Source organism: Mixophyes fleayi, chromosome 12 (assembly GCF_038048845.1).
Source record: "Mixophyes fleayi isolate aMixFle1 chromosome 12, aMixFle1.hap1, whole genome shotgun sequence".
NCBI classification, from domain to species: Eukaryota; Metazoa; Chordata; class Amphibia; order Anura; family Limnodynastidae; genus Mixophyes; species Mixophyes fleayi.
In genome coordinates, this window is record NC_134413.1 from 63644617 (window position 1) to 63657868 (window position 13252).

General features: G+C 38.2%; 1 protein-coding gene across 1 annotated transcript; it reads left to right on the top strand.

The window, feature by feature from the left end:
• The first annotated feature begins 2462 nt into the window (after nucleotides 1–2462).
• Nucleotides 2463–3416, top strand: LOC142108312 (olfactory receptor 6C4-like). Its single transcript, XM_075191946.1, has one exon. It carries the CDS (start codon nucleotides 2463–2465, stop codon nucleotides 3414–3416), a length of 954 nt encoding a protein of 317 aa, XP_075048047.1.
• Nucleotides 3417–13252: the final 9836 nt, after the last annotated feature.

The window sequence follows — 13252 nt, forward strand, 5'->3', positions numbered from 1 at the left end:
GAGTCTTAGTAGTACTTGTTTGTTGTTCTGTGCTGTTTACCCTGTAAGGACTATTTGTAATATGTGCGGCACCGTAGAAACCTTATGGAGCCTTATAAATAAAGCTTAATAATAAAGGTTAATATAAATAATTTATCAGTTCACTTATAATGGATAATTGAAATGCACTGTTTTCAGGTTTATTGTCAGATATTTAAGGTTTGATACATAGCAAATTATATATTCAGTACTAAAGTAATTAGAAATAAGCACTAAGTTAATTTTATAGCGTAGAGGAAAATATGAAGCCAACAAGGACCTTGTTAGAACTATTTTTAATTAAGTATCAGAATGATTGGCTAATGAGAACTATTTCAAGTATCAATGGAAATAATTGTCCCCTGAGTAATATGTTTTATTTGCACACATTATAACAAAGGTGTATATAAGGTTAAGTTACATTACCTGGCTCTAATACTGCCAAGGCTGAATCTGCAGCAGAATCTTCTTCTTTCCAGTCCTCTCTTCTGAGATTTAAATAACAACCTGCGCCTCAAATGCATATTTATTTAAGCTTATTCTAGAATATTTTGGGCAACTAAAGATTTCTGTTTGCATTAATTGACAACTAAAAAAACAAAACTCATTTGATTATGTATACATGTGTTATCTGTAAAACAGCTTCAGATTTTCCTTAAGGTAAACATTTACATATAATGACTTCATAATTAATGTTAAATAACTAATAACTACAAACGTAAATTCATGATTTGCGTGCATATAACAAATCATAACGTATGGAAAAAGCAATTTTTTTTATGAATGAGCAACAAATAGATTTGTGCTTTCTGCTCCATAGAAAACAATGAAATATATTTGAAATGTGGTCCATGAATGATAACATTCTATGTTCTATTCGTCTATGGGACTCATGTGAAGTTGAGCACAAATTGTGTTCCTTTTTACTTCTGTGCGAGCTTACAAAGCACTAGTTCCGAAACTAGTTGTTTGGGCCATGCTCAGATATAAAAAAATGCTTATTAAATGAGACATGAGCCTCTATGTGTTCTTATAGCTATAACACAGACTGTTTGCAGCTGACAACATTAAGGCGCATCTGTTGTGCAAATAACCTGAACAAAATGTTTGTATAAGTTAGATTGACAGATCTTGAATTCCCTTAAACACTACAGATGTTAAAAAATTATGGATTAATAAAAAATCTTGAATTGGGGCTAAATATTAGCAAATACGTAAGACAGTCCTATAGTTAAATGTGCCTAAGATGATACAGTTTGCACGTCAATATTTTCCACATTCAGGGTCATTTGCAAATATGTTCCGGGAATATGTATAAGAATGTATGACAACTATTGTGTGCTTTAGACATGTTTTAGTGATGCCTCTTTGATATATTTTCCCACAAGCTTTTCATATGGTTGGTCTGTTAACAAATGAGAAATAGGGTGAGCTTCTATTGAGAACACAGTGGTGGGAACAAGCCCATAAGAACCCATTTATACTGTTGTAATGCACTTTTCAGACTTTAGTCAGCAGATGAAAATCAGATTACCAGCATAAGGTTTCTGCAAGAAAAGTATAAAAGTAAAACCCATCAATCTCAGTTTCTACAAGTAATGTATTTATATGTACTTGAAGCAGTGTGCACAATATTTTGCTTTGAAATGGCATTACATATAACTATGTGAACAATGTATGCTTTATCGTCAAACTCCCTCTAAAATACTGTACACAATATAGTATATCTATATACTTATTGCAGTGAATATTTTTTCGTATATTAATAAATACACCTATGATTTCAAGCTAGACACATTAATGCAACAGTATATAAAAATCTTACACTGTGGTGCAGTATGCCTAACTGACTAATGTTACTTTACTATGAAATACTTCTTTTGGGTTGCTAACAATACATTTACCCAATAAGAGTGACCATTATAGCAAGTCTAGTAAAATATGACATTTACTGATGTTATGAAATAGGGATAAGTGTTGTGTAACATATATCATACGTAACTAAGTATATTTACACACAATGGAAATAGTTTGCTTTATTCAATTTGTAGATATTTTTATATTTTTTAGATTTATCAACAACAAAAAATATTGTAACTTAGCCATATTGCTTTCCAACAGTTAAGCTGGTACTGATTAAAAATAGTTTATGATGATTGCTATAATATATGCTGCATGATATGTGCTCAATTTTATGATTTAATGAGATAACATTATGCAAAACACCACTTATAATGTATTTTATATGAAAACGCTACTAGTAAAATTTCATTTTCTTAGCAAACAAAAAAACAACTTCTGAAATATAATATATTGTATATAGTAAACCCTTTGCATTTAGTTAGATAACACAAAGGTACGTACAATTATGAATATTTAATATTTATTCTTTACATACTAATTTTGGAACCTGATCTTTTTTCTCATAGGTATCTGTCAGCAAAATGATGGAAACAAACAAAACTGTAGTGAAAGAATTTATTTTATTGGCTTTTGCTGATTTACACCAGTTTCAGAATTTACTTTTCTTTATTTTTCTGCTGACCTACATTACCTGTATCATGGGGAACGTTACTATAATTGTTCTTGTCAGAACAGAACCTTCTCTTCATACTACTATGTATTTTTTTATCAGTGTATTCTCTGTTTTAGAAATGATCTTTGTGTCTGTCACTGTCCCCAGACTTTTAGCAAATCTAATTGCAGCTGATAATATTATATCATTCAATGAATGTTTTACCCAAATGTACCTCTTTGAATCCTTAGGTGTAACTGAATGTTATCTTCTCGTAGTAATGGTCTTTGACCGACACCTGGCTATTAACAATCCTTTACACTACCCAGTTATAATGACACATGCTTTATGTATTGAGTTGTCTGTTTTACCATGGATCATGGCATTTGCTTTTATGTTGATCCCTGTCGTCATGACAGCACGTTTGGAATTCTGTGGCCCTAATATGATCGATCACTTCTTCTGTGACTTGGCTCCTCTGCAGGTCTTGTCATGTTCAGATCCCTTCATTAGCATTATATGTACAAGCACAAGTGCAATATTAGTTGCTGTTGTGCCTTTAATTATAATCACAGGATTCTACATTCAAATCATAATGATTGTTTCAAAGATCAAGAGTGAGGAGGGGAAACAGAAAGCCTTTTCCACATGTACATCTCATCTCATTGTAACCAGCCTATATTATGGTACAGGCATCATTGTGTATGTTAAACCTAAGGGAAGCCATTATGACAAGTATCTTGCTATTATGTACACAGCAGTCACACCTATGATTAACCCTTTTATTTATACCTTTAGAAACAGGGATGTGAAGAAAGTTTTCAGGAATTCAATAAATCGTCTTATAAAACCACTTCCATTGTTAAATGATCATATTAAATAGACTCTGTACATTTTTTTAAAGACAGCTTATTTTTCCAGAGACTCACTGTGAGGGGATCAAACATCCCACCCTCCAGGAGTGAGATTAAAAGGATGGTAAGCTTGGGAACCAGTACCCCAGCCAATGTCTTGTAATACAAACTCTGGAGAATGTCCAGTCCTGGGGCCAATTCCACCTTCATAGAATAAAGTATGTCTACCATTTTTTCAACTTACATCATGGAGTTGAACAGCTCAATAGCCTTCGGAGAGAGTTTTGGGAATTTGCCAGGTAGTTATCTATTGCTATTTCTATGTCAGGTGCAGGGCCATCTTAACAACATTATGGGCCCCCAGGCAAAGCAGTGTACCAGGACCCCTAGATATAGATATATAGATGTATATAGATACAGAAATAGATATAAATATATAGAGATAGAGATAGATAGATGTACTTGCTCAGTGACCCTTGAAGGTTTTTTTTGCAGGTTTTTTTTTTTTGCAGGATTATTTATTCTCATTAAGAGCCATGCCTATGTGGCCCCCTTGCCTGTGGGCCCCCCGGGCAGCTGCCCATCATGCCCAATGGAAAAGATGGCCCTGGACAGGTGAAAAGGATGGGAAGAGCCCAAATTGAATAAATTAGAGTAGAAGCATTGGAATTCCTTTATGGTATTAGGTCTAGGTTCTTAATGGTTTGGTCAGTAGAGCTCTAATTTAAGAAATGGAAAGAAGGGAATTTGACCTATCGCTTTTCTCTTAAAAGGGACCTGACAGTCTTTTTAACCAAAACCGAATTAAGGTGGCCTGTGCAGAAAAGAGATGTTTGAAGTGATTGGAGCTGATTGATTCTTGGGGGTAAATGTATCAAGCTGCGAGTTTGCAACTCCAGCGATTTTCTCAGGAGAGTTGAAACTCGCCGATGTATGAAGCAGAGTTTTCATACAAAATCGCCAGAGTTCTGCTTCTGTCAAAATCGCTACTTGCAAAATCGCCAGAGATCAAACTCACCACTGTTTGCCACTGCAGCTATACAAGTCTACAATGTATGAAGCTGCAAGTTAGCAAACTCAGGAGAGTTTGCTTCTAAACATGCCAGATACAACACGCTGCTTGATAGCAGCGTGTTGTATCAACACATCACTGTTACACTGCCCTGGCAGTGTTAAAATGTTAAAGAACAGATAAAAGTTTTTTTTAAAAAAAAGCGTGGGGTCCCCCCGCTATTTATGCTTAACCCTAGTGCTGCCTGACTAGTGCTGGTCCCGTGAAAATCGGGGAAAAATTTTGCGTGGGGTTCCCCCGATTTTCACTTTACCAGCACTAGGCAAACCAGCCAGGGTTGGCGGCACTATAGCAGGGGGACGCGCGGCAGGGGTCCCCCTGCCATAATGACTAACCAACCCTAGACTGTTCAGCGCTGGGCTGGATTCCCTAGGGAGTGTGGTCCGCTGAAAAATACGAGCGGGCCCCCCCCCTAGAAAGAACCAGCCCAGAGCTGATAGCACTATGGCTCTTCCTACTACCCCTGGGCTGTGGGGAGTAGGGTAATATGGCGTAAAGTAGTAAAAAAAAAAAACTGACACCAATTTTGTTTGTGGAACTACAAGTCCCAGCCAGCCAGGTTGGTAAAAACAGTGTGGCCATGCTGGTGCTTGTATAACTACAAGCACCAGCATACCCACGGCAGCCAGGGCATGTTGGCACTTAGAGAACCACAAGTGCCAACATGCCCTGACATCCCTGGCTTGCTGGGCCCTGTAGTTCCACAAAGAAAAAAGTTTACCAAGCCACAACACCCTCATACAAACCACACATATTTATTACAAATAATAAAACCCACAATAAAGACACTAGCCACCCTCTTGTTAACCACCACTATTTATTAAAAATAAAAAACCCCAAATACTTACCAATGATGCCTTCTTTCTTGATGGCTTGGTCCTGTCCTTAAGTATTTGTAAATCCATCTTGCCGGCTTGCCCCAGTCCCAGCCATTTATACCTCCATAAGGGAATCTTTTCCAACAGGAACTCTTCGCCCAGAAGGGGCACATATTAGTAACATCCCGACTCTTTAGGCTTGATTGAAGTTTCCAAAAAAAATAAACTTGAGGCGCCGCAAACATCTCCTACCTAGTAGGAGGTCCTAGCCGCAATGCTCTTACGCCGTTTGCGTAAGAGCTAACTACTGTATTATGGTATTTTCCCACGCTAGTGGGGAAATCACATAATACTGTATTTAGCACTTACGCAAGTAACGTAGTGCATACTTAAGGACAGGACCAAGCCATCAAGAAAGAAGGCATCAATGGTAAGTATTTGGGGTTTTTTATTTTTAATAAATAGTGGTGGTTAACAAGAGGGTGGCTAGTGTCTTTATTGTGGTTTTTTTATTTTTAATAAATATGTGTGGTTTGTATGAGGGTGTTGTGGCTTTGTAAACTTTTTTCTTTGTGGAACTACAGGGCCCAGCAAGCCAGGGATGTCAGGGCATGTTGGCACTTGTGGTTCTCCAAGTGCCAACATGCCCTGGCTGCCGTGGGTATGCTGGAGCTTGTAGTTATACAAGCACCAGCATGGCCACACTGTTTTTGGCAACCTGGCTGGCTGGGACTTGTAGTTCCACAAACAAAATTGGTGTCAGTTTTTTTTTTTTACTACTTTACGCCGTATTACCCTACTACCCACAGCCCAGGGGTAGTAGGAAGAGCCCTAGTGCTATCAGCACTGGGCTGGTTCTATCTAGGGGGGGGCCCACTCGTTTTTTTCAGCGGACCCCACTCCCCAGGGAATCCAGCCCAGCGCTGAACAGTCTAGGGTTGGTTAGTCATTATGGCAGGGGGACCCCTGCCGCGCGTCCCCCTGCTATAGTGCCGCCAACCCTGGCTGGTTTGCCTAGTGCTGGTAAAGTGAAAATCGGGGGAACCCCACGCAAAATTTTTCCCCGATTTTCACGGGACCAGCACTAGTCAGGCAGCACTAGAGTTAAGCATAAATAGCGGGGGGACCCCACGCTTTTTTTTAAAAAAAACTTTTATCTGTTCTTTTACATTTTAACAGCTGCCGGAGCTCTGGCAGCTGTATGACAGGTCAGTGTAACAGGGATGTGATTACAACTCACTGTTACAACACAGGAGAGTTTGCCAAACACAGGAGAGTTAGCTAAACTCGGGAGTGTTTACATCGCTCAAAATCGCCAGAGATGACCAGCGATTTTGAACATGAGTGTCAAAATCGCAGCTTGATACATTTACAGTTTTTTTAAAAAAAATCGCGGGTAAACACCCGCGATTTGCCGCAATTTAAACACGCTGGCAAACTCGCACTTTGATACATTTACCCCCTGGTGTTGACTGAAGTGGGATTGAATTTGGGATTACAGTACTAATAAACAATTTGTCTATGCTAATGAGTTTGACTCTGAATGTGGTTTTATGGGCTTCTCATAACGTTGAGTCAACAAGATTATGTGATTTATTGATAGCAAAGAACTGAGAGTGTCTGTCAGCTCCAGACATTTAGCAGGACTAAGGAAGAGTTTCATCTAGCCTCCAGGAAGACTGTAAAGAAATGTCTACTTGAATAGAGACACAGAAATGATCTCCCAGGTGAACGTGTATACACCATCGCCGTTAATTTGGTGGCAAGACAGGAGTCCAGTAAGATAAAGTCAATGTGATTGTAAACTCAACTGGAATGAAAGTAAAAGGCATAGCCTCAGTAGGAACCATATGCTACTCAACAAGTGTCTAGGAGAATGTGATCTTTAAAAAAATAGCAAAATTATCTGCCAACTTCACAGGGCTGCAGATGAGGCAATCTGTCTAGTCCAGGCTAAGGATCATGTTAAGGTCTCCAGTAGAACTAGGTGGGATGGGCATTTTTCTCAGTCTTACTGGAGCTGAGAGAATAGCAACAGACTTCAGCCTAGGGAGCCAGTTATCATATTAAATCTGCTATCTATATTTACATTTAAATTTTGTGCAAAGAGTAGGACTGTATTACAGACAAGAATGGCAACTCTATATTTGGAAGCAGCAGAGGCAAATAGGACTGTGAAAATAGCTTCCTTTGGAAAATTGGAGGGGAAGGGGAAAAGTGAGTCTTTTGTAGGAACATTATGAGCCTGATTCTTTAAAGCACACAAAACAAATGTAAATTATGTTTTTTTTTAATGCAAGTAAATGGACAAATGCACATCTGTATTCAACTAGGAGTGAATCTGAAGATACGTCTTTTGCTGAATATGGATCTTGTTGTGCTCTACTTTAACAGACAATATATTGCAGGATACGTCCAATACATATATAAAAATATAAAGTCCCAAAAGATTGCACACAAAAATAAAAATTCTATTAATGTCACCTGTTAACAATATAGTCATTAACATATTTTTCTTTTTTTACCCATAAAATACATTTATTAGAATGTTAAGAATGTCTATGTATCAATTAGGAGATCTGTGTTCAAAGCTTCTGGCAGAATGGACTTGAAGAGACCTTAAGAAGATTTGGGAGGGCTTGAGCGTTAACTGATTCATGGATGCCTTTCTGTTTTTAATGTCCTCACATTCCTATATTGAGAGAAGATATTTCGTAGTTGGCTTTCCTTGGGGAAAGCCAACAATTCCTAGTCACATTTAATTTGACTAGGATTCTAGGGCTTCCACATGGTTCCTAATCTGTGTGATATCTGTTTAGAAGTCGGCAATTGCTTGATATAATTCATTGCGAAAAAGCAGATTTGATGTCCTTAAATAGTGAGCTGATCAAATGCTGCATGCCAGAGAAATACCTAGCCCTCTCTCCGAGGACTGGGCAAACAGCTTGCCACCTGCATTACGGTCAATGTTGATTTTTTTGACTTTTATATCTACCAAAAAAGGCAACCAGTTCTGCTGCCCTGTTTTCCCTTCATTTCAGATGCATCTCTGTATAAAGGAAAACAAAATTGTAAAGGAAACAAAATGATAACATTGCAGAAGGATGTTAACAGCCCATTGCATGGGGTTTATTTCATGAATTAAATCTGTGTATATATCCTCCACCTGAGCTTGAGCTGAAGGGTTCATATGCTAATGCTACTGACACTTATGCTCCCACTCTCTATCAATAGTTTCCTTTGAAGCGTTCAGTTGAGTGTTCAGAACACACCCTTAAGAGCAGGGATTACGGTCATTTGTGAGACTTGGAGTCTGTCCCTAACTTAAAGCTCCATTACACTTTTAGAATGGCGAGTGGGGTGCGGCAATGCAGTTTTTGCTGTGCCCCACCGTCAACTTATAATGTCACATCATCCTTTATAGCCTCCCCCCTTTTTCAAATTGCCAGCCCTATTTATATTGGCTATGAGAGCAACATGGTCCCTTTTTACTCCACCACTCCCAGTGATGTTCCTAAATGATTCTTCCGTGTACCAGTTTCCCAGCTTGTCTACTGTTTGTGATTTTCGCTTGTGATCCTGGCCTTGGATAGTTTTGACCACTCTTTTCAATAACATATTTGTAACTCCTGAAGAAAGGGCTGAAGGCAGCAACCTGAGTGTCACCTTGCAGTGAAGTTCAAACTCTTTGTGTCCCTGGTGAAGACCATGTTAGACTTTGCATCACTATTTCTGGTGGCGATATTCCTGACTGACAATATATACCGCTTACTTTTCCTATTGGAAGAGTGGCAGGATACAATAAATGTAAATAGTGCATAAGTAGTTTAAGTACTTAGAGGCTGGACCATGGATTGTTGGAGTACAGCATAGCAATATGAATGAGAATATTGCTAGGGATATACCAACACAGGGATATTTGATAAATTGCAATAAAAAAAGCTATGACAATTCCATAGACAAAAATCTTATGGTTTAACTTTTCCGATTAAGCCTTTTTGCACTTATACACCATCTATAATTTAAGAAAATAATTGAAACTCTTCCACTCAAACTCCAAAAAACAATAAAATTGTGACGATTAAAGCAGAAGCCTTAATGCACGTATTTCTTGCGCACTACAGCCATGGCATGCCATCACATCCTGTGGTTAGCTGCAGATTCAGCACTATCATGGACTGAGATTGCTGTCACTCACACAATGGTGGAGCTGCTAATTTACAGATTTGCATGTTCACTGGAATACACACTTGCAGTACAATTACATTTTCTTAGTTTAGCTTTATCGCTGTTTTTCTTAGAAAGAGAGAGCAGAAAAACTTCATACAAAAGTAGACCTCCTAAATAACATTAGATTTAAAATACATTTAATTAATGTAGAAGCCTCTGCTTAGTTTGGTTTTCAGTGAGCAATGTTTGCCATTATATTCCCTTGCAAGGCCTAAGCTGGGTTTTAACAACATTTCAAGAATACATAAAGCCAACAAGGCTTTAGTGGAAAATATTTTATTAGTAAACTGCACAGCAGTGTAAACCAAATGCATAGAGAGCGTTAGAACAAAGCAACAAGGGGTATATACATTAAATTAGAGATGTTCACTGACTTCCATGTTTTGGTTTTGATTTTGGTTTTAGATCTGTATTAACTTTGTGTTGTGGTTTTGGCTTTGGTTTTGGCAAAACCACCGTCACATGTTTTGTTTTGGTTTTGAATGTCTATTTTTTTCAAAAATTGCTAAAATATTCTAAAATCACATAACTTGGCTCTTTTTTGTTCCTACATTATTATTAACCTCATTAACACTAATTTCCAGTAATTTCCAGTCAATTTTGACCAGCACATTGGTCTGCAATCAAAGACTGCAGAGAGTCGACTGGATGCTAAGCGACAGAGTACCGACACAAACATACAGCAGTTCATACTAGATCTAGGAAACATTGAAACACAGCAGGGCCAGAATAGAAAAGTGGTGCAAGATGGATTTGTCCTTTGGACAGCCCACACACCCTTGCCTTAGATTGACATTATATGATTGATGGGAAGCAGAGTAGACAAGTTTATAACGTCGACAATATAATGACATTGACAGTACAATTAGGACATTGATTGCAATGTAGAGTATTTATCAGGTTGACAATTCAAATGTAGACAGTATTATCCCTGTCCCTAACCATGTCCCTATCACTAGACCTGTCCCTATCCTTATCTCTATCCCTAGACCTGTTCCTATCCTTACATCTGTCCCTATCCCTACACCTGTCCCTATCTCTATCCCTAGACCAGTCCTTAAACATATCCCTAGCCCCAGGGCTGGATTAAGGCTCTGAGGGGCACAGGGCACATTAGACAGGAGGGCCCCTAAGATGTAACATGGTTATCATTTTAGACAAATACACAGGCAATACTGTGTGCACTACTGTCAGATGCACACAGCTCTGGCTTCAGGAGCAGTACACTGTGAAGCAGGATATACCTCCCAACTGTCCCTGTAGTCGGGCCAAATCCTGATAAGGCGAGACAGTCACCCAAATTTAGGACTGCCCCAACAGATTCAGGACAGTTGGCAGACTGTCTTCCTCTCTCCTATCTGTTCTTGTCACTTTCTCCACCTGTGGCTGCTGTTGTCTTTAGCTCAGTTGCTGCTTGTCTGGATCCTGGAATGCTAGAGGTCCTAATTGGGAAAAAAATGGGTACATGAAATTTAGAAAATTCCAACCAGCCCCAGCATTAAAACAATAGTATTCCCATTTAATATATAAACATATTTCCCTCCGTCCAAACAGCCCTATCAATAAATTAAATGGCATTTACATTTAAAAATTATAACCATTTCCCAAAACCATCCACAGCATTAAATAATTCATATTCACATTTAATAAAAAAAGACCTAATTTTCCCCAAACAGCTCCACATTCATTTATTAGCTTCCAAACCACCCCAGCATTAAATTTAAAGGTCCAATCACCCCATCTTAAATTGATAGACCCCACTATTAAATTAAATTGCCCCATCATCACCGAACAATAAAATAGCACCCTTTAAATAATTAGCACCCACCTGCAATCCACCATAAAATTTATAACCTGCCTCCCACATTATATTATGAACCCCCATCCCTTACACTTTTTATTAACAAACTACCCCCTCTCACACACACATTATATTAAAATACTATCCCCACTACCTTTGTTTTATCTGCGTGCTGTATGGCCTTGTTTCTCTTCACACATGGGACGGCACCTGTCACGTGTTGCACGTCCCATGTGACACCAATAGCAGACTACACAGGGGATGGGGGACAGGGGCGCAAGGAGGATTGTCAGGGGGGGTTCCCCCCGACCCAAAACCCCCCCAAAAAAACCCCACCCCCGCGAGAGCTGCGGGCGCATGCGCAGCAGCTCTGTCTCGTCAGCACTGTCCTATACAGCAGTCACGGCGCTGTCTAAGAAGCATCCGCAGCGGCTGCTGTATAGGAGAGTGCAGCTATAGCGGCCACTTAGTTAACCCCCCCTGCGTGCGCCACTGGGGGAGATGGATTGAAGGGATCCGCGGCCAATGATAGAAGGTGGCTGGTCTCGGAGGAGGGGCCAGCCACCAATAGAGACTCGGGCCAGTGCAGGGACCGGACCAAAATAGTCTTTTTTTCTGTACGGCCCAGTGGGCATATGATAGATAGATAAAATTTGGTGTCATGTTATCAATGTTCCTTTTCTTTAATGTGCAGTATCATTGCTATATATGTATGTGTATATATATATATATATATATATATATATATATATATATATATTTTTATATATATATATATATATATATATATATATATATATATTTTTTATATATATATATATATATATATATATATATATATGTAGATATATATGTGTATATACATATACACACACAACAAATATGTTATGGGTCCTCTATTAATAATAATTATTAAAGTAATTATTGAAGTCTGCCTCTTCTGTTAAAGGTTTAATTAGATTACACACATTATATATATATATATATATATATATATATATATATATATTATTACTATTTTATTATTCATTTTATATATATATATATATATATATATATATATATATATAATGAATAATAACATAGAGGAACCTATAACTTATATGTTATAGGAACCTCTCTTTTATTAATCATTATTGAAGTAATTATAGATTATATTATAACAAAATACACTCCCCGGCACTCAAAAGAAAAGATACTAAGTGAAGAAGGATAAAGGTAAACAGGTTTGAAACCTTATGTGTAAATGAGAAAAAAACAAACAAAATATTACCACAGAGGACTAAATACTAATGTAATACATACATAAATAAACACATACCCCAAGTTAAAAAATATAAAAAATGTCTGCAGACAAATGTATAATAACATTGGAAAAAATGTAAAAATTATGAAAACACAGTCCAGAAAAAACTATAAAAACAAATTCAAAATGGGTGGAACAATTGCAATGTTAGAATATGTATATTCTAAAAGTTAAATATCAGAATCCTTTTAGTTGTATACCGGCTCTTCCATATACTTATTTTATGAGCCAACAATCCCAGATTTGCCTTATGCGAAAAGAGGTAAGGAGAAATGGGTACCTCAAATGTATAATATGTCCGGAAGGTTAGCGGTCCAGAAGTGGTTCCAATTCCCTACTGGCGTAACTTCACTGGAGAGACGCCAGTCGGCTCTGCACGCTCCTTCACTCACTGCTGCTTTTAGACTGGTGTGCTTGTGCACCCCTCCGTCAAAGGTCCTAATGGGTGTTAGTGAAAAAGTTTTCCAATCTCCGTGTCAGTACAAATAGGAGCTGCTGCAGCTGCATATGCGCAGTAGCTCCATTTCGACATCTTAGAATGTACAGCAGCCGCGGTGGTGCTGTACATCATGGCCAGCTTTAAAATTTTGTGAGGGGAGTGCACCTGCGTCAGGGGGGGGCCACAGCTGCAAAAGCAG